The 22,535-nt window shown below is 44.2% G+C and overlaps 1 protein-coding gene across 1 annotated transcript in view; it reads right to left on the bottom strand.

Annotated features, from left to right (window-relative positions):
- The window catches only part of LOC308220725 (calpain-8-like), a gene marked incomplete at both ends in the record, with an annotated part of 29,967 nt that extends 11,734 nt beyond the window's left edge, over positions 1-18,233 (bottom strand). The window contains 10 exons of the mRNA XM_080617081.1: positions 382-557; positions 1,250-1,410; positions 2,403-2,477; positions 3,837-3,922; positions 4,771-4,854; positions 5,729-5,897; positions 6,188-6,321; positions 7,477-7,595; positions 15,644-15,713; positions 17,997-18,233. Coding sequence (XP_080473207.1) covers positions 382-557; positions 1,250-1,410; positions 2,403-2,477; positions 3,837-3,922; positions 4,771-4,854; positions 5,729-5,897; positions 6,188-6,321; positions 7,477-7,595; positions 15,644-15,713; positions 17,997-18,233 — 1,311 coding nt within the window. The remainder of the gene's footprint in view (positions 1-381; positions 558-1,249; positions 1,411-2,402; positions 2,478-3,836; positions 3,923-4,770; positions 4,855-5,728; positions 5,898-6,187; positions 6,322-7,476; positions 7,596-15,643; positions 15,714-17,996) is intronic.
- Positions 18,234-22,535: the final 4,302 nt, after the last annotated feature.

Genomic DNA, 22,535 nt, shown 5'->3' with positions numbered 1-22,535 from the left:
GAGAGGAAAATAAGAAGAAAAAAGAAAGTGACTACTGAGCAGTAACCATAGGCTGTAATCAGAAACACTTATCTGGAATTGCCAGGCCCCCTGAGCCTGCCCCCATTCAGATTTTGTAAGAGAAGGCTCTCAATGAAACTTGCTAAATTACTGCCTCTAGTTTTACACTGCTCTCCTGTTTAACTGGGACAAAAATTGAGCCTAAATTTATCTGAATCTTCCCATATTATGTGGGTCAGGAAGAAATGAGAGGATTTGAATCATCTTGCAAAATCCAGTTTTATTGAAGCGTAGTGCTGAGTGTCAAGATGTAGCACAGTGCTAATTTTTTCCTGCATAACTGAACAGGGACTAAAGGCTTCAAGCAGAAACAAACTTTACCTGATAGAGCGAATAACCAATACTAAGCAGAGCTTCTCCCATCTTCTTCTGTCTCCTGCGGTATTTCTGCATCAAGCCTACCAGTATGGTACAGCACGGCTCATTCAAACTTCCTTCATGGTCATCATCTGGTTCTTCCAACCGAATTTTAAACTGGGGATTGGTCCAGTATGTTGCTAAGAATACCCAAGGTGAGACATAAAGAAGAAGATTTTGATGTCATTGTAGCCAAGATAGCTGTCACTAGGATTATAGAGAATATCTCTTTGGAAGGACTTTTGCTTGGAGTTTTCCCAGCCCTTTCCGTTACGTTATATGAGGTTTTGCTGAATATCAGTTTGAGCCGTGACAAATCAAAGCACCAAGGTATTTTCTGGGGACTAATAACCAACAGGGAGGAGTTGATATCATTAATTCCAGACAGTGATTTATCTCCAGGAAACATCCTTGGCCAAGGCTGTTATTATTGCAAGAGAATCAAAAGCCAGACAGCCTCTCCTCCAGAGATCTAACCTGAGAACCAATGGAAAACAACACTGCCACTGAACTGTGACACCTCCCTGGCCTGCCCAACCCTTTGGGGGATTGCTCCAGTCAGTAGCAAAAGCCACGTAAGCAGGAAAAGCAGATAGAGAAAAAAGAAAAGAGCACAGCCATGAATTAAGTGCTTAGAGGGTTGGTAATCCCCGATGAGGAAATAAGTGTGAATTAGATCTTCATTTAGACTGCCAAGCTTTTGCTTACAGTCTAAACCACACAGAAAGAGCTGTACCTCTAAGCCCTTCCCATCGAAGCCCCTTCCAGTTCACAAGCATCTATTTTTTTTAGTGTTTTGGTTGGTATTTTCACCACTTAGCTGGGTCTCCACCTTGGTAGTTCTGGCAGCCCCCAGCAGTCGAACCCCGTCTCCACTGTCCATTAAACAGGGTCAGGTCCCATCTATTGACCTCGTTGCTTGTCAGTGTGTCAGGAGTCAAGTTGCAGATCTCAAGCCGGGTGAACTGCCTTTGAAAATCTGAAAATGCCATCCTGGCACACAAAAAGACCAAGGTTAGTCCATCAGCCTCAACAGTCAAGGCAACTGCAAATGGATGGCTCTCCCAATAGGGGAGCAAACATCAGTACTGCAGAGCTGCCCAAAGCCACATTTAATTGAACTCTGAATCTTGGAACTGGCTTTTGGGAGACAAATTTCCTGCTTCTTTAATGAGCTGTGTCTCCTGGAGACAGTTGCCAATGGCTGTTACACATATTGGGCTCAGTCATACCATTTTCTGTCATCGCCAGCAGTGGACAATCCCTTATGATCATGCTTCATTTACTAAAACTGGTGGGAAAAAATGTGCAAGGAGGTGTCATTTAATGGGAGCAAAAATTGGCCCTTATGAAAGTGTCACGCTGTAGAAGAACAGTTTCAGTTTGGTGTTGTGCTTTAATTCTATTGTTGATGTTTATTTTTAGCATTCCTAGTACGTTTGCATGAGTGACAGTCATTGATCACTTCATGCCGCAAGCAGAGGTCTATTCTCATTTCTCAGTGCCTTATGGCTCGTACAGCTGATTGCACTACAAGATGGTGGCCATTTATCTTCCCAGTCTAGGACAGAGTGACATGAGCTCAGGACTGATCCATATAATCAACTAAGTGGGATGGGCTTTCCATTAGGTCTGGGTAAACAGACTCTTCCCAAGCTGGTAATCTAAACCTTTTCATTAGTGTGTAGCATTTAGGCAAAAAAATAAACTTCAAAATGTAGAGCAGCTGAGGTTCATTCTTGCCACCTCATTAATTTTATTACCATCTGGTCTCTATATTTTGTATAAGCACTGAATTATGCAAGCTCTAATAAAAGGTAATATTTGAATAGGAAGGGAGATAAACACGAGTCTAACAATGCATGCATGTTATTATTAACCCCCTTGGTGCCAGCAGTTTCTCTCCACCCAACTGAAAGGACTGCTTAAAGAGCACACATGCATGTAAAATGCCCAAAAGGTTAATCTAAATAAACAGTTCTCACCAAAACTCTCCATCATCTACTTGCTTATCCAGAGCTTGTTTTTGTTTGGGATCAATGTAATTCCATTCAGGAGCACTGCAGACAAAACGCAAAAGCAGCTGTTCAGTTGTGTTTCATTCTACAACAAGATCAGAGGGTTAGGCTCTCTCTTTGGTTACAGCTGACAAAGGAGCATGTATTTCTTCAGCAACTAGACCTTCTGCCCCTCTCAATGGTAGTACACACCGCAACCTGACTATATGAGGCTGGAATCACATTGCAACCATATATGCAGCAAATAAGCCTTAAGCTGAATCATCACTGCCAGGAGCCAGAATGTACAAATATTTCAGACTGGCTGGATTAGATAACATGCAGCCTGAAAGTCAGGCAGAGCTTCTCCACTGTAAGATCTATTGGGATGCCGGAGAGTCTCCCTAGGGAAATGACAGAAGCTCTGCTGCTGGGGCCACAAAAGAAGAAAGCAAAACAGTGGAATTAGTACTGCAGAAAACATCACTGCTCCTTTCCCATCCTGATGTTCAAGCACAGCAAAAGCTGGCTTCTGCTCTGATCTGCTCCCATGTGTCCATGCAGTTCTGTACCTGCCACAGCAGGGTTGTCTCATGGTAAAACAGGCATAATAAAATCAGGATATGGCATGTGTGCACGCCTGAGGCATCTTAACTTGGGGCTGAGCAAAGCAGCTCTGGTAAAGGTAAGAATAATTGTAAGGTTTATTTCTATTTTCTGTCCTTAAACATGATACAACATCAGCACCAGGACTGTAGTCAGTCAGTCAGGAGAGGAAAGTGGAGTCTCTGAATGCTGCATGAAAAAATACATTGTGGCCTCAGTTAAAGTGAAATTTACGCCTTTGTATATACAAAAATAAAGAGGTGTTGTCACTGCCAGTTTCCTGGATTCCAGGATAGTGGAAACCCGGACAGTTTCTGAGAGATTTTCAAACTTCTAGGTCCTTTGCTTAGTCATCATCCTCAATTTTTTAAGATTCTCCAGTAGAAACTGGTCTGCTTTAGAGCCAAGCAACCTTAGAGTTGAAGCACAGGCACAATAATTTATCCCTGCTGTAATACCCAGGAATGGGATTGGTTTGCGTATTCTTCTAAGGTCCTGGCACTATTAGTAAGACCAACCTGAGAAAAGTTATCTTGCAAAATGATGTGGATATGGCTTGCGTTGGTCGGCTCACAATTAAAACATGGGCTGTTTGCTCTTATTAGATAGCTCTGCCTGAGGCAGGGAAGAATGTCCGACAGGCAGAGCAGATCAATATCTAACCCTGCTAATAAATTAATAGTGTTTTATTCCAACTGATCCAGTATCTCTCCTAAATGTGCTTTGTGATTGGATTAACTCCATAGTCCCAATTTAATTTTTAAAAGATACCAAAATACACTGAAGAGAGAGAAGCAGGGGCATGTAAAAACCTACTTATCACTCCAAGCTCCAGTCCACTCCACTTCACCCCAGGGATTTCTAAGCCTCACTAGTTTCTCTAGCCGTCCTCTGTAATATACCTAAAAGATCCACAACAAGCAGAGCGTGAGCACTTCCATTATTCCAATCATCACAGGACAATTGCTTTTCAGACTGGATGAAACATGATTTGTACTTGAGTGATGCAGTCAATTACAATTTGCAGAAGTTAGAAGACACATAGATACCTTCCACCCTTATTTTACATTATCCCGTGCCACCAAGCGAGCCATTAGCTGCAGCACTCACCGTTTCATATAATGACAGCAACCTGCAAGGAAAAACATCAGCTACAAAACAGCAGAATATCTGCATCCTCAAAAGCAGGAGACATCACACAACACAGCAAGGTTGGAAAGAGGTTATTTGGCATGGGCACCTCTGTAAGGATTTCGGTTTCAGAGGAGCAGGAGTATCCAGGGCTCACTGTGAAGGTGAGACTAATGGCACAGCTCCTGAAAGAGGCTTTTACTCCTTTCTCATTAGTGCTGACTGGCAAAGTACACACTCCCACTTCATGAAGTACAAACATGGGGAAAAGGCTGCCTCTTCTGTTTCTCATTTCTGTACCCTCCATTTCAGTTACAGCTTGGCCCACCTTTACATTTTGTATTCCAGTTTTCTGGTACAACACAAGTTGAAGACTGCATTCTATATATACTATACTACATATACTATGAGTATATATATACCATATATACTGTATATAACTGCCAGTACAGAGCTTCTGACCTAAGTACTGCAGGTACTTTCCTTTTACTGTAAGAGGGTGCATCAGTGAGCAACATATTTATTTAGTCAGTCACACAAAGACATCAGAAAGTTGAAGGCAATGTAGTATTGCAACCCCAAGCCGGTTGGTATGATGGCCCTCGAGAGGCTGGCTTACCTCTTCTGCTCCAGTGACAGAGTAAGCATGTCCCTTTACCAACTTCAGACTTGTGATTGCTTCTATTTCAGATGCAGATGTTATCTGGGGCGATAAAAGTATACTCATTTAGGACTACACACTGTGCATGAACTCTGCTTTCATGAGCAAATGAATATAGGGGAAGATATCCAAATCAGTATGCATAATGAATATCAATATTCTTGATGCAAAGTATATTAAATAGAGGTGAAATCCACAGCAGAAGTCCATCTCTACAATTCCAGCCCCTAAATATGCAGTCCTAGCACAGCAGAAATTCAATGTACAATGAAATCTAAATCCAATTCCCACCTCAGGTAACAGACTCAGTCACCTGCAAAGACATGTTCATGCGAACTACAATCTAGTCTGCCTCAGCTGAGATCCAACATATCAAAATTCGAATAATCTTATATGCCATGAATCCGGATTTCAACCAAGATAAGGAAACAAGATGTGAAAGGCGTGAAGTTTCAGTAACATGTACAAACATCATCTGTAACTTGAGACAGTTGGTATTACATGTGTTAATAATCCTTAGGACTGAAAACCAAAGGCGGAGTCAGACTACAGGCTACAAGAAAGTGTCTCAAAGAGTTTGTCTCTGGCAGTCGAGGGTCTGGAGCTGAAATTACACAGAATTTGAGTGAGAAATGGTACGTGGAGAATGAAAACAGAGTGGGAAGTCCACAGTTCATGCCATGTCTCTAAGTATTATCACATGCTTGTAAAAAGGGAGGCATGATGAGAGTTGGTTACTTAGAACTTAGTCCAATGTTTTTATAGCTGAAATCAATAAAATTCTCCCATTAATTAGACTTTGATTTTACTTCAGACCTTCCTACCTAAGTCTAACATTGGTCTGAGCTTTTGTTGCAGTATAGACCAGAGTCCTGAGAAGAACAGCAAGGAGAGTAAAGCAGCAGCAGGGTCTTACATCGATGGAACAGCCAAGCAGCGACCCAGCTCTCAGAGCCTTCTGGATGATTTGATACAGGTTTGAAGGAGCCCTCCGCAGTTCATAGGACTCAGAGATGCCTCCAGTAAAATCCTCAAAGCCCTCTATAGTGGACCCTCCTATGAGAGCTTCGTAAGAGCTGTTCAACCTGGGGGAGAGATGACAAGAGCTTTATCAGGGGCCATCTCCACCTGTAAGCATTGGCACTGCAAAAAGAAGGGTTTATAATTCAGTATCAGACATCAGTGTGACCTGGAGTACCAGCAGTAAAACCCCTTGAAACAGACAGTTGGCAATACCCTTTATGGACCTAGATAAGTAAATAACGGATGGAACGGAGGCTGCATTTGAGTGTAGTGCATTGTGTCTAACACCACAACCACCTCGGCAGTCAACTTCTGCACACCCAGGAGTGCTGCTCCTGCTTAGCCACCGTACTTGGCATAGGCCTTCTCCAGCAGTGCGCTCCAGAACTCATTGCCTTCCTCCGAGTGCACGAAGAGCAGCTTCCCGTTCCTGGTGGGCAGCCGGTCGTCCACCACGACGTCCACCCACTCCCCGTACTGCCAGAACTGATGGAAAGAAGACAGGAAAAGATAATGGAGGCTGGTGTGCACATAATAGCTCCATGCTACCATCTTCCTATCCCTTTGCCTGTCATCAGCTCTCCCTGGATAAGTCACTGTAAGGTTTCATTCCTGTGTTGGACCCCTCTCCCTTGTAATAGAGGCAAACCCTTCCCAGCCCTGTGGAGCACTGAGCAGGATTTTAAAGTATTCAATTTTGCTGATAGGTAATATTAACAGCCGCTTGTTGCACATTACACTTGGAACACTGTCTGAGCTCCATGGTGGCGAGTCCAGAAAGCTAGTGTGTAGTAATAGCTCTAAGTGCTGGTTCCAATTCAAATCAATTCAGAGTATCCAAATCAGAATACTCTAAAGTGCCTTTTCTTGTCTACTTTTTTAAGGCCCAATCCAATGGAAAGTAAAACAACCGTGCCCCTGTAAAATTGCTGCAAGGAGAGGTCACCCAAAAGGGAAACACTCAGTAGTGCCAATCCCTTCTGAAAATACTGGGAAATGCTAACTTTTTGCCTGAACTCTAGAAACACTCCATAATTTGATGCAGTCCTGAAAGGAAATAAGATAACTCACATAATAACCCCCTCTGCTGAGATGAGCTGATGAAAGGAATAGGTGTGTGCTCTATAACATCTGTCCTCACCAAAACACCTCCTTTATCTTTGCAGAATGAATCCATATTGCTCATGCCTGAGCCTAACCTCCAGTCAAAGCAGGTTGCCTCAGTCCCAACACACCGGGTCTACAGGTTAGGAAATCCAGGCAAAGCCACAGGGAGGGAAGGGAAGGAGAAGGAGGAGCAGAAGGAACCACATCAGCCTGAATTCACTCTTGACAGTTGGCAGTGACAGAGTTTGGCTTGACTCAAGCGGCATGATGGTTTGGCTCAGTTTATAAACCCTGTATAGCTCACCGAGCCCTATCAGCTGTAAGACAGCAGAACCTAGCCAGTAAGCAGGTGTCACTTAGCATTATTTAACTGTGGTCTTCTTTTCTTCCCCTCTTCCCCACCAATTTCACTTAAAAAGTTTAAGTCTTGAATATTTAGCGTGTGCCAAACACACACACACACAAAACAACCCTGGTTTATCTAAATACTAGAATTTTCCTTCTTTATTCTCAATACCCTGATCATATAGGTACCTGAAAATGAAAGATCCCAGCGTAGTCCTTCTGGAAACTCTGAGCTTTAGGAACAACGCGGTACAAAATGTCTGGATTCAAAGTGAGAGATGCAATGGCAGCCAGGAGCCAGCAATCACCTAAAACCGCATACGATACATGGCAGAAAAGTTCATTTATAAATAAGAGTTTGCTGAGTTGAGCTTTACACCATTATATCACGCTTCCCTCTAGACTTAAATGCCAGCGTTAAGAGCTTTGCAAGGTCCTGCCAGACTCAATATTGGTTCTGCAATCCATTCTGTTTTGTTATTTATCTCTTTTGCTCGTTTTCTACTCACCCAGACTGCACAGGTATCTTGGGTCCTCTAAGGCTGATCATGGTGGTAATTTCAAAGATCTAGTTTGGGCTTTGCTATTTTGATTTTTTGAATGAAGCTGTGAAAGTAGGCTGCTTATCTAAGCTTGTTAATACCCTCAGGACATCAAGAACATAGCCAGAAAGAGAAGGCTTTTGGGGTATGTGGGTTGTAAAGCCTGCTGGGCACCACAGTGTTAATGAACTGTGGTACTTTAAACACAAGCTACCACACCTGGGAGAGGCAAGGGCTTAGTCCAGAAGAGGGCAAAAGCTCTGGGCTGATAAAAGGATGATGGGACTTCCATTTTTATCTTTGGAGATGATTTGATGGATAGCATGAAAATTTGGGTGGCTATTCCTCCTTAGCCCATTTATCAAAGGTCTGAATTGGAACCAGCACTTAGAGCTATTACTACCGATTTGCCCAAGAGTCTAATGGAAGCTGAAGTCACCTGGGAACACTGTAGGGAGGTGAGTCTTTTCTCTGGCTCATTCCTTGTCCTGGTAAGGATGGACACTCTCCCTGGAGGCTGTGCATCCTGCAGCTGCAGCTGGAGCTGTTTGCAGGCTTAGTTACCTGCTTTTGTGGATTGGAGGTTGGATAAGTAGAAGCTACTATCATATGAAAGGTGGTGCCCCTGGGAATCTCAGTGACTCCTGGGTTTTTTACAGTGTTTGCATGCTGCGAACATCAGGAAGTACTTTTGTGATTCTGTGTTACTTCTGAGGTGTGCAGAAAGTCTGGGAGAAAAAAACTGCTCTGAAGGTCCATTTTCCTGGTTCCCTGTGGATTATCTGTGCCAAGATATAGTTTCTTTATGCATGTGCATATCCTGCAAAAGGAACTGGCATAACAGCTCTTGCTTCAGTGGAAATAAGCTAAGCAGAGAAACAGAGGAAAGAGTTTAGTCTGTAGCATCATTTAGTATCTTAGAGCAGCAGTTAACTCTTCATATTGACTTGGGCTTTATGATATAGTGCCATCATGAATATAATTGTATAAGCAAGATATGGGGACTTGCTGGTGCTCGTGCTCCCTGCTTCCTGTACTCACTGGGTGATACCCAGGTACCTCCTACAAGCTGAGCAAGAAACAGATGTTTCCAGCTGTGCAAGCAGAGACTTGAGAAACACCAGCAAAGAAGTGCCCTGGTGTGATGATCTATAACTAACCACCGGAGCTAGCTCATTGGAGTATGGGTGCAAAAGAGTGATCTACCCAGTGTGCCAGCCAGTTTCCATCCTGTACCCAGTGTTTCCCTTCTGTTTCCAATCAAGAGGGAAAACCTAGTATTAGTATATGAGGTGCTGCTTAAGCCTTGCCCCCGGATTTCTCTGTGTTATCTTGGCTGCCACATTCAAGAAAGAGCATTCAAGGTACAAAGCGGTAGAAAAATTTCTGGATTACCTCCTTCTCCCCCTCCACCTGCCTTTCTTATGAGAAGAGGCTGAAGTTTTGTTCTGCTCATCTTACGCAAGCTCAGTTTGAAGAGGAAGTGTGAGGTAGGTTGAATGCTACTTTGCAGAAAAGCTGTTTGAGCCAAGAGCTCTTACTTGAAAAGTAAGATTTCTTTTACAGGAGTACAGACAAATTAAACTAAAAGGGTTGTGATGTGTTTAAACTGGAAATGGGAAAGAGTTGCTGCTGTGCATATAGAAAAGAGAATCCAAAAGCCTCAGCCTCTAGAACAACTATGAGCAAAAACCTTCAGTTCATCTTCAACCTAATGATTTTCAAAGTTCTTTTGCATTCTGTGGGAGAGGGCTCAACGCCCTGGTCTGGAAGGTTCTTCCCAGCCTTAGGTATCTATGTATAAAATAAGCAAAATTAGGAAAGCACAAGGCGGGGGGGGGGGGGGAAAGGCTTCAAGAAACTCCCCTCCCAAGAAAATGTAGATGCAGCAAAAAATGAGACAGAACACCCAGATCTGCTTTGTATGTATTTTGTTTGGGCTTTCCTTAGTACAGGTGTATTCCTTATGCTGTTATAATCTGTCCTTTTGCTTGGAGAGATAGGAATAATGGTGATGTCTGAGGAATGACTCTTCAAAGGAGGAAGATGAAAAGCCTCATAAAGTTATAAATTAAGCCCCCATGTTCTCAACTACCCCAGACTTTCTTGCTGCCCTGGCTGTTCCTGGCATGCTGTGGAGCACAGAAGGTTGCAGGGTGGGGGTCCTGGTGTCCCTGTGGTGTCCCTCCACTCGCGGTGAGACTAGAGAAGGTCAGCAGCAGTGACAAGTTGGTGCTTTCCCAATGTGCAACATCTGTAAGGGTTTTCCCTTCCTGGTCCAGGCTAGGTTTCTACAGCCAGTGAAGGGGAAACTACTCTGGGCTTTGCTGAGGATAGTGTATGTTTAATGCACAATTATGCAGAAGAGTCAGTGAAATAAGAGGGATTTCCTTAAATACGTTATTTACTTCCCCGACTCAGAGCTAAACAACTCCAGAATCTCAACTCCATAAGATGCCAAATGCAGCGTGAAATCCTTTACAGCTATCTTACAGTATGAATTAACTTCTTGGCATCTGGGAGAACGAGTGACATTGGCGCTTCTGCCTCCTGCAAGCACACCATGCAATCTAACCTCCTAGGGAAGCATTAGGGGCAAGTCTACACAAAGTATGCATGGAAAGAATTGTGTTGGAAGAATTGAGTTGGGAAAATACGCAGAGTACTATCTCTAAACCTTGCTTGGGAGCCTAATATCTTTGGCTGAGCTTGTGGCTAAACAAGCATCAACCATCCGCTCCAAAAGGAACCAGATGGGAATTGGCTGCTGTGCAGTAACTTGATAAAAAGGAAGGTTTGCATGGGGTGCCTAGGAGCACATGGTTTGAGAACATATTTATATACAAGTGATGCATGACGTTCAAGCTCCTGTGACGAACTAAAGAGGATGCAGGAATCTGTATCAAAGAGCTTCCAGGATGGAGCCTAAACTGCACAAGTTGCCTCTTATCTTTTTGTACACCACAATGGGATCCTGGCCTACTAATAAGTTTTCTCAGCTCTACCGGATAATACATTGCTAGTTCTAAAAGAGCACAAGTTAACAGTACATGTTCCCTTCTTCAAAGTTCAGCAGCGTTTTGCCAGCAGCAAAGTTCAGTTTTGTTTGTGGCTGTGCCTACAGGACAGTGCAAAATCACAAGCTCCCTAGAAAGGCAGCTTGTGTAGAACAACTCAGACTTGTCCTGACTCAGCTGCAGGTTATGAGTAATGTTTCAAACTAAGGAAACTATTTGGTTCCTTTCCCAAAAAGTTAGTTTTTGAAGGAAGAGGAAAATGAGGCCAACTGGCCAACGAATTAAATATTTAATTAGAATGTATTTCCAATCCAGTTATAGTCAGAAGAATGCCAATATCAGAAAGCATTTCTGCTCACTGTATGTGCTTGAAGTTGTAGCCTTACAGCTCAGTTTTCTCACCATTAGCCCTGCAAGGCTGAATCACCTACAGGCACATACACTGCTTTGTGTTCAGCCTCATATTTAATGAACAGAACTTGCAGACAAGTGCCAATTACAGTGTTTACCATTGCTGCTGAATGTGCTAAAAAGAAGCCAGCTTGATTCCTGGATCTGAAGTAATTTATAGTGTTGGTAACACACAGTATTTACTTATTTATTTATAGATTGAAATAAGCATTTTTGACCTTGAGTTTTCGGTGGAAAGGGTAAATGTGAAGCCTCGCTCTTTCTGTGTGCATATATGTATACATATATATCCACATGATCTTGGAGAATTACTGTGGCTTAGTGTGCTTGAAATAAAATCACTTGCTGCTCACAGATGTACAGAGATGGCTCGTGTTCTCAGTGCTACACAAGCACCTCCTGGTTTAGAGAGATAATCGAATTGCTGCAGAGAATTCCGAATCCTCAGTGGCCTGGGAGCTGAGTGACTCCTCTGTATTGATGATGTTTACCCAAGCATGCTGCACTCACAGAGGCCAGAAAATAAATGAGAAATCTGATTAGTTTCAGTTGCTACAGAGCCACGCTCGGTTTCTGGTTTAGCTATCATCAAAGTGTCTAGACACAGAGCATATAAACTCTTCAGTGACCTAGTGATGGTGAGTTTCAGCTCAAAGTCCAAGTGTCTGGTTCAAAGATCTAACTGGGCAGTAGAATCATAGAATGGTTTGGGTTGGGAAGGACATTAAGATCATCCAGTTCCAACCTCCTGCCATAGGCAGGGATGCCTCACCACAGATCATGTCGCCCAAGGCTTCTGTCTGGCCTTGAAAGAAGTATCTCTCTTCAGACGGCACCCTGGCTTCTTGCTATTTCAGAAGGTGTTCAGAAGGGACCCAAATACTCTACTGTGTCTCATGCTTCTCTGTTTGTCAAGCAGATTTGATTCTCAGCTTTAGCCTCCACTGGAAGCCCTTCGTCAGAGCTCATAAACCTAGCAGACATCAAAGAAGCACATACAGCTTTATCATTTCTGGCAGTAAAGGTTGTTCCTGTTTTGGCATTTCTAAAGAAGGCTTCCTGAATTTTTCTATGGAAATGAATGAAGCTCTGCAGCAGTGTACAGAAAGGCAAAGGAGCATCCAGCAAAGGAACAGCTTTTCCTCTCTTTGGGGTCTCAGAGTTGTCAGTGAATATATTTTTCGAGATGTAAGGCATGTAGAACAAGGATCTCCAGTGCCCATGGGATTGAACATCAGAAGACATATTAATGTCTATAGCAAAATAAATTAACAAACCCAGGACTACTAAGCACTTTCCTGCCTATAGGAGTTCCAAAGGCTCACTCAGAAGGTATCAGATTTATCTCAGAGCTCTCAGGCTTTGGTTTGTTCTCCAATCTACCCATAATCTTCTCAGATTTGCCCTTAAGACACAAGCAAAGCATGGATGGTGTGGGCTCCTCAGCTGGTGTGAACTGGTGCATCAGTGCTGGCTTTAGGGGACTTCTTGACAGCCCAGGCCAAGGGAACTGCAGTGTCTGGAGTACCCTCTGATCCTCCTTCAGGACAAAAGGTGCCCATGAATATGAACAGCGTGGATCTGGAAAGCTAATATTAAACTGAGAGGGTTTGAGTGTGTTTTATATTATTTAAGTTAAATTTATGCCACTTGCTTCTGGAGCTTCTGCAAACAGTTCTGGGATTAACTTACTCAAATAGCTGCAAGAAAACCTCGTAAGTCACCTTTAATAACTGAGACTATGTGACTGCATTGCAAGTTGTTACTAGGCTATCAAAAAGATACGGTTCAAAGAACATTCAAAATATTTCCTCTTTCAAGTTCCCATCAAACTTCCCAAGCTGATATTCATCTAGCTTACACTGTTGTCAAAGAAATAAGTTTAATGGAGTGAGACTTAACTCTGGGTTTTCTTGTTCCTTTTGTTCATATAAGCCCAGACCTGCACTGTTAATTTTTAATATTTTTTTTAAGAAAAGAAACGTGTCAGAGAAGATTATTAAAAATAGGCTCTATTTCCCTAAAGGACTTGTTAACAGGTCACATACGTGCCTTATGTAAATATGTAATCAGGGTTCATTTCAATGGAAGTGTTTTACATGAGGGCTTTAGTAAAAGGACTTTGATATTCAAGGTACTGGATCAAATAACAAAAAAACATAGCATGCCTCAGAGATGCAAAGCAAATACCTGAGCACTAGAGGGAAAGTACCGTGCCTAAATTTTTTCTGTGAAGGGTCAGTGTGTGTAAAAGTGAATATAAGCAGCCTTGCAGAGAAAGTTGGGGCTGTTCAGCCTGGAGAAGAGAAGGCTGCGTGGAGACTTCATAGCAGCTTCCAGTATCTGAAGGGGGCCTACAAGGATGCTGAAGAAGGACTCTTTATCAGGGAGTGTAGCAATAGGACAAGGAGTGATGGGTTCAAACTGAAACAGGGAAAGTTCAGGTTAGATATAAGGAAGAAGTTCTTTACTGTGAGGGTGGTGAGGCACTGGAAAAGGTTGCCCAAGGAAGCTGTGAATGCTCCATCCCTGGCAGTGTTCAAGGCCAGGTTGGACAGAGCCTTGGGTGAGATGGTCTAGTGTGAGGTGTCCCTGCCCATGGCAGGGAGTTGGAACTGGATGATCTTTAGGTCCTTTCCAACCCAAACCATTTTGTGGTTCTATGATTCTATCTTTGATTATTTTATACTTCTATTTTTGAGAAAGAGAGAGAAAAGGAAGCTCCTAACAAAAGGAGATTTTGGGGGTTTTCTTCTAGGTTAAGGAGTAGCTTTCAGGACTAGCACTTGGGGTACTGCCCATCAAAGGCTGGCTTGGGAAAGCCTAGAGCCAGGCACTGTCCCCAGATTCAGAGGTCTGGGTACAGTACTGCTAGTTAGTTTGTGGATTTTGGCACTGCTCTCTAATGAAAGCCCATTTAGCACAGAGGACTGGGACTCCACAGAGACATTCAGGAGGTGACAGAAATCAAAAGAGAGGCTCAGAGTATTTGCATTCAGTTTTTAGGCTCAACACAAATAATGCATTGACCTCTTCTGGTTTAAGGGCAGGTAATATTTTTTCAGTTCTTTAGCTTGTAAACTGTCAAGAAAATGAGTTTTTACTTTAGGCATACAATCTTTTATATATGTATTATATATATATGTATATATACACAACAATTATAGAAACTTTCCAAATTGGAGGTGACAAGAAATGTCGCTTTTATTACTTATCTGAACCATTCCCCTAAAACATGGTAAGTGATTTCCACATCCTCTATTCCAGTATCCACCGAATAAATATTCTGGAGGAAGTGCATGATTGGGCATCTTATTTTTAGCATTTGAAGCACAAGCCCACACACCAGGGAATTTTTTAGCAATTGCTTTAATGGTGCTCTGTTTACAGGACCAGCATTGGTATTATTTATTGCCAATGACTTGCAGAAATTGTTTGAATCTTATTTGCACAATGGATGGGCTAGAAGACCAGTAAGGTCAGGAGTACTGCAGTAAGCAGCACAGGAGGGAGAAAGGCTGTTTCTCTGAGTCTAATCTATCAAATTCTCATTACAAGAGCTTCAGCCTTCCCGCCTCTATATGTAGTCAGGGGAGGTTGCTGCTGCTGTCTTCTGGAGCTGGATCTTATCAGCGAGGCAGGCAGGCAAGGAGGCTGCAGCAGCAGCTATTCAAAGGAGGGATAAAGCTCCCTTCTGGCTACTTGCATAGGAGCTCTGTTTAGACAAAGGCAGAGCTTGGAACAATTTGCTTATGGATGCTATTACAAAGTTTACATGCTCTGTTCCTTTTTACAATGCGGTGCTTGTTTATAACTCATACCTGCAAGCAGATGGGCCATCCTGTTTGGCATGAAATGGCATGTCATAGCCCCAGCCCCTGGACTAAACCAGTTCCTGCTCTGTTCCTTGGTTGTGTATTTGTTTTGTGTGAAACTAAGGCTGGAACTTCCTCTGCCTCCCAAACAACTAGGCTGCAGGGAGAACCTTCCCCAGTGCCCCTTGTTCCCTGAGTCCTTGGAGCTGCTCTTGCTGGAATGGACATGAAGCCCACTCTCTTGCTTCAGGGTAAGTGCTGTCATGATTAGATTGGTGTCCAGCTCTGCCTCAAGAGGTGAAAAGCAAGCCAGTCTTCTCCCCACAATGAGATAAGTAGCTTCCTACCTCCAGGAGATGGTTTGATGTCTCCCAGGTTTGACATAGCTCTTACAAGCCCGCATATACCCTGTCTCAGGCAGCAATGCATGAGTCCCCTTCTTAGGTATCTGCCTCTCTCCATGCTATGTCTCGGAGACAGCCAGTAAAATAGTCAGTGTATGAGGAATTTTCAAGTGAAGCTTAATTTTTATTTCTTCTTCCAAACCTGAATTCAGAAGCACTGTACATACCCAGCTCTCCTTGGCAGACATCTGTCCGAGTAGCTCCTCCAACTATAAACTGAGGGTTGGCGCATAACTCCTGAAAGACACATTTTCAAAGCATGCATCACCCTCTGGTCGGAAAAATCTCATTTCTTGTTCCTTGTTTCAGTGTTCAAAAAGTACTACAAATCTTCAACATGTCATTAAAAAGATACCCTTTGTCCTCTGTCTGATAAACGTGATGTCAGAGCAGTGTTGCCTTGTTGAAGACTGCGTGGATCTTTCTAAGGCAAACCCTGCAGCCCTTTGCTGCTTGAGACTGTCAGTGATATTGATGAGAATTTTTGCTACTGTGGGGACAGAGGTGAAAATTCAACCTCAGCATTTACATCTTATTCTACCTTGCTGCGGTCTTGGCTCAGTGCAAATGAGTTTGCGACCACTACTGCTGGCTCTGGAGCCGTGCTGAGTTTCCATTGCCACTGGCACGGAGGATGTCCCCCTACTTCCTGGGAGGCCATGCACACACATACTTTTATTAGAGACCCCCCCCTTTCCTCTTGGTGCTTTGGGGCCAGCCAAGTAGGCTATGGCAATGACTGTCCTTCTTATCCCAACGCGGAAGCCTCCAATTCATGCCCTGAATTAGGAAGTTAATGTTGCCTCTTTAGAGACAAAAGCCTTCCCTTTCTCCTCAGTGTTTTCCATGAGCTTCTGGATGGCAGCAAGAGGCAGTTTATAGGAAGCCTAACTTGGCAAGCAGGGTGAAGGAAGGCTTAGGCAGTTACTAGCTCTCCCAGAGAGCAGCAGCTGTCAGCATGAGCATCCTGTGGGGTAACTCAGAACTTCTTGTGCGTGACGAAGAGCCAGTTTGTGATTCTCCCTTTGCAATAGGTGTGATCACAACTGCATCCTTTTTGCTTTTGTGGTTTCCCAGCTGGTGAGCTGCCTCAGTGGATAGGAGCTGTGAGAGGTTACCGCCCTCCAAAGCGGTATACCTGGTGGCAGCCAGTTGTGTACAACTGATTTGTCACCCTTCGTCCTTTCTGAGCCACTGCAGAGTGCCTCATACACCTTGCACACAACTGCATTTCCACCTTCTCCCTTTCTATAAGCCCACTGTTGAAACCAGAAGGTAAGTCTTTGATGGCAGTGTCTAACATTCACTGTCTGCACACCAGCAGTCACAGCCTGGGGATAATGGCCTTAGTGGATATCTAGTTTTCAGGGGGTGTTTCTCCAGCAGATCTGCTCCAGATTGCTCTCTGGGTCCTGCTGCCTATTCCGAGTGCAGGCAGGTAAGTGAACAGTGATCCCATCAGCCTGCAATCACAGGAGGAGAGTTTGTGACTGTGTCTCTGCCTGCAGCAGGCACAGTTCTGTTCTTGTATGAGGAGCCCAAGTCTAATTTACTGAGTTTTCTGAGGCTGCTCTTTGCCCAGGGTCAGCAAAGCCAAGAAACACATCCAGGGTACTTGCTGCTGAAACATCCAAGTGCCAGAGAGGGATGCTGAGGGACAAACAGGGTTGCCAGCATAGAAACTTGGAGTTACTAAACCTGCAAGCTTCTGGTTCTCATTTTTCAGGTGAAAAACATTATAAGAATGCAAGCTTTGATATTCTCCCTGCTTCTCACTTTCCCCCATCACAGGAAGGGAAGTTGTCTGGGGGGTTTCCTTCCTTCCTGTTCCTCAGTTTTTCTTGATATCAAGGGGCAAAACAACAAAGGAGGAGTAGGGACAGAAACAAATGACTGGAAACTGCGTGTGCAGAAAAATCTCCAAAGCCTTGATTTTGTGGTTTTAAAAAAAAAATAAATCAGCATCTAATCTTTTCTGATGAAAATGACTTTTTTAAATGTAAGGCCTTTTTTAGGATATAACAACACTAATAACAGTTCCAGTCAGTTGCTCTTTAACTGTTATAGGTAGCTTGAAGAGAGCAAGAGGATTTTGTTTAAGTATTAGCCTGCTTCCCTGGGGTGCACAGTGGGAAGACCTTGGTGTAGGTACTGTTACAATTGGTTCATGGCTCCTGGGGTGCCCTGTGTTCTGTCTGGATACACGCAGAGCTTTTGTACCCAGCTCTGGATTGCACCCTGGACTTGTAGCTCTGTGGAGATAGGATGAACAGGGAGGAAGCAGGTTCCTATGAAGCAGTTATAGGACTCCTTGCTTTATAAAGAGTTTAGAAGATGTTGATTTCTTTTTTCCCTATCCCCTTTTCAACCTTGCATCTGCTATTGCAAGATAGAAGAAAAAACCAAAACATACGGATAGTGGATATTCGTGGATATTCACCACTGATTTAGCATGGAGGTTCAGGTGGAATTTGATTAGAACTGAACCCAGTAAAACAGGTAGTTATAAAGCACTCTTACCGTGGGGCGCTTCCAGACTATCCCCTGGGTTTTGAAGGAATACGGTCCCAGATCCCGGTAGCCCAGTGTGGAAGGACAAGCTGGGAACTCCTCATCCTTGAACAGAGTGCCAGCCTGCAGGCACTGCTGCTTCAGGGCTTCGTAGTCCTGCTTCAAATACTTGATGGCATTCCTGTTGGATCCCAGCCCGTCTGCAGCCGCTCTTTCTTGGCACAGCCTCGCTGCAACCCTGGACATGACTGGCTGCCCTCCTGGCTCTCTTTGCCTCCTGGGCAAGAGGAGGTGAATACAGGCAGGTAATAGGCTGGGGTGGAGCTGGCAGCTGCCCTAAGTGCTCCAACAGCCCTGGAGGGAGGAGGCACCAGAAAAGCAAATATGTACCTAAAATGTACTTGAGAGATGGAGGCTGGGGGCTGCTGCTGGGCCTCTGGCACTGCCTTGTGTTACTCCCACCTCGTTCGCTTTTTTCTGCCCCTTTTAAAGATACACTTCTAACAAGGAGCAAGGGAAAACCAGTGGTTTTGCAGACACACCTATTTACACATGGGAAGTAAGTGTGTGTGTGTGTGCGCGCGCAGTGTGCTGTGTGCTGAAAGTCAGGTTTGAGTCCAGATGAGGATGATTTTAAACTCCTTTCCTTCCTTCTGAGATCAGGCTCTATACTGTTGGAGGGGGTTACACAGCCACAAAGCCTGAAGATGGGTATCTATAGCTGCAGCTTACCTGGCTATGGAGACACCACTGAGTTTTAAAGTTGAAAAGTTGAACCCACTTCTGGCTTAAGTGATCTTTAAACAAAAAAGTAAAATCTCTTTGGTACTCCCAAAGCAGTATGATTTCATGAGTTAATTTATTAGCAATAAAAGGTGTGAGCTTGACAGAGCTAGAGAGGGCCACGTGGCTCTATGACCTGCAGAGGGCAAGGATATGGTCCTAGCCTAGGCCAAAAATGGAGAATTGTATCATCAGATAAGGAGGCAAGCTGGTAACCCCTGCTCCCCATCTCCAGTGTGACCATGGGTGAAAGTCACTGTACCTTCCCCATCTATAAAAATGAGATCTTATCTCCGCTACTGAGAAGTTAACCATAATGTTTACAGTCTTTCGGTGGTGCTTCCTGCACATAAAATACTTACAAGCAAAAAACAAAGCAAGCTTCAGGTGCAGAAGGCTTTTTAGACCTTAAAAAACAGTGATTCCTGTTCTTGTAGTAGAAAACCTCCAAGTTTCTACCCTGGCAGCCCCAGAGGTGCCCATCTTCCTGGCAAGGTGGCTGCAAGTGTCTGTAGGTTCAAAAACTGAAGCAGGAGCAATTTTCCATGGAGCATAGCTGCTCTCTGCTGTCTTCCTATTTAATGGTCAGGTTTCCCCAGCGAAGCCCCCTGCGTGTCAAGATAAGAGCTGGGGAAACAGCGGTTTTGTTTGCCAGAGAGTACGTTTGATGACTACCCCTTGGTAAGTTTAGAGAGAAGGTGTGGGGAAGGGAAGAGGGAATTTTTCAGGACCGAAACCTGTTGAGATAAGGAGTCCAAACAGAGGCTAGCCAGGTTGCTTGTCTGCAAATATTTGAAGAGCGTGAATGCAAAAGAGGAAACAAAGTGACTTGGCCAGTTTCAGGTGGGCATAGGTAGAGAAGGCTGGGCTGAGGGTGTTACTATACTGCTTATTCACAAATTCAATTAATACTGTTGAAATAGAGTAAAGGAGGAGGATGGCCAGAATTTCATCTCTCATTTCATTTCAGTACTTCTAGGTGATCCCATGTACTGAACCAGAGTAAACGGTTGAGGGCAGGGGTTCTTTCTTTCTAGAATGCATATAGACCCACGCAGAGGTACCCATTTTCTCCGCTCATGAGGCAGAACACTGCTTGCTTTCCCTCCCTGCACCAGCCTCCTGTGCTGAAGTTTCCTTCTTCCTCTGCTCCAGAGGCATGCTCCCACTTTGCTGTAATTGCTCTAACCTGCAAGCTCTGGCAATATTGTTCATGGGTCTGGGGCGTTTGGCTCAGGAATCTTTTGTTTCCCATGTACTCTTTAGACATACAGTTGATACGCTGTGTGCTCTGTAACTCCAGCTGCTACCGGACACAAGCGGGCACAGAAGGGGTGAGCCCTTGTCCAGTGTGTTAAGGTGAGATACAGAGGAAACACAATCAGATTTCAATCTTCATACACTCCAGTAAAATATGCCATAGGATTTTTTCTGTGCTATATACCTCACATTTGGGAAGAGGCTGAGGACAACCATTTTCTCCGGTGAAGGCCTAGACTAGTTCAGCACCCAGTGTGCTCACCACAACCCTCTCTTCCTAGTGATCAGCAGTACAGAACTCCAAATCGATTCCCAAGCTTGATTAGTAGCAGCATGATTTATTTTGTGTAGAAAGTGATACACAAGCACCATCTAGAGGATACAGAGAAGAGGAAAATGTTATGACTGCAGCTGACTGCAGCAACAAATGACAGTTGTACTACGGGGGGAAAAGTTCTCAGGTTCCCCGTGACTCCCAGGAAGTGCTGCTGAAGGCATTAACCCCAAGGGAAACAGCAACCATATAAAAAGTTATAACAGTTATTCAGATTTCTGTTCCTTTTAGGATTTCCGTAGTTTTGCCTGGCTCTGCCTGCTTTCCTTCCCCTTTCCCCCTTTCTTGACGACAGCAAGATGAGAGAAATGGCAAAGAACCAAAGAAACCATCATCTTGGTTTCAAAGTCTGCAAATTCCATGAAATCAAGGCTGTTCTGCATCTGTGGAAACCTTTTAGAAGAAAATAACCACCAATTATCTAGCAGTTCTAGATACATTTTTGCTGTAGTGTGTTAGAAATAAAATAGCTCTCCCACACTGCACCACTTTGCTAATGAGATTTAAAGCTGCTTAGCTGTATTTTAGACCCTGCAGCGTGGAAAGGGATTACTTTGATTTAGAATGCTTGCCTTCTCCTATTCCAGATGTATGGGCATCTACCTACCCTATTACTGTGAAAATGGAGTGACTACTAATAGGCAGACTAGTGTGAGCTATGACAGGTCCTAAATGTTTGCCTATAAGATTATTCGTCTAGAGGTTGCAATATTTTATCTAAATGTTTGGGGAGGGAGTGGTTGCTACAGGGTGCAGCCTAGTGGGTTCCCTAAAGGGAAACACATCTGAAATTAGCCATGATCCTGTTCATTTGTTTTATAAAAGCCAGAAAAGTGTTGGTGCCTGATGAGGAGGAAGATGACATTCTGCAATGGTAATGCCTGCACCTCAGGAGTGAAGCTCCGTAACACAACCAGGCTGATCCACAAATGGCTCTTCAGCACCATAAGGAGCTAGGAAGGGTGGATGCATTTTGCAGGATGACCCACGTACAGGGCAGAGCAGCTCTGAGCTGCTCACAACTGCTGACAGTGGTGTAAGGAAGGAGAAGCCCATCCTGCCTGGGACTCCAGGCTGAGAGTGGCAGCTGGATGCTCCTCATCCGCAACCAGCATGAGCTGCTGCAAAAACAGCTGAAGACACTTTACTTGCAAAATGTGACTTTTTTGAAGAGCTGCAGGTGTGCAGGGAGCTTAAAAAAGTCAAATTTCATTTTCTTTCTAAAGTTGCCTACTTTTAGGGGGATGCTAGAGGGGAACTATTCTTCAGGGTGCTAATGGTGGGAGCATTACACTGGTCTCACAGTCGAGTGGAAATCACTCCTTTCTTTAAGAAAATGAGCGTATGTGTGAACATGTAGAAAATCAAGGGACTGGCTCGTGAAGTCCTCAGAAGAACTTCCTTCCCTCTAACTGCGGACTCACACCCACATCTGCCAACTAACCTGGCTACAGAGGACTTTGTGGGTAGGCTGTGAAGACGGCTGCTAGGACAACCAACTTCCCATATAATAGGAGAAATCCTGTCTTACGACAACATATCTTCGTCTACCCTCAAACCACGTGGGACAGTACAGCCCCCATATGTTTGGGACCAGTTTAACAAGCCATGGTGGCAAATAAACCTTTTCTGGGCATTCCTGCACATACCTCTCCCACTGCCTACTTGAATCCTTGCTGGCTCAATTTCCTTCTGGCTTTGCTCCCTTCTGTTCCTCTCCTTTTCTGTTTGGCTCTGTCTCGAGCTCTGTCCCACCACAGAGACACTAAGAAAACTCCGGTAACTCTGACTGCCCGGGGCAGCGGTATAATGTGCTTGTACACACTTGATCTTCTTGATGGTTGTCCAAGTGGAGGCTGTCGGCACGCTGCCAGCAGACCCTAGAGTGGTCTGTAAATATCATCTATGGGACACAGGGGAGATTCAGAAAAGCAAAGCGATTATATGACAAACTGCAAGCCAGCTTAAACTTCTCCATTGGCTGGAAAGTGGCTAGAGGAGTTCACAAACCAAAACCGGGTTTGTGGGCCACTGACAATCACTGCTTTGAACTGACACTGGCTTCCTTTTACTGTGACTTGGGGAAAAAGTGAGAGAAGCCTGTTCTTTGGCAGCTGTACAGCTTTGAGCCACTGCGTGGAGCCAAACAAACGCCTTCTGAGCAGCTGTAC

This window comes from Psittacula echo (assembly GCF_963264785.1).
Source record: "Psittacula echo genome assembly, chromosome: 4".
Classification (NCBI taxonomy): domain Eukaryota; kingdom Metazoa; phylum Chordata; class Aves; order Psittaciformes; family Psittacidae; genus Psittacula; species Psittacula echo.
Note: the sequence above shows the minus strand (reverse complement) of the source record. Positions and strands in the feature narration are given on the sequence as shown.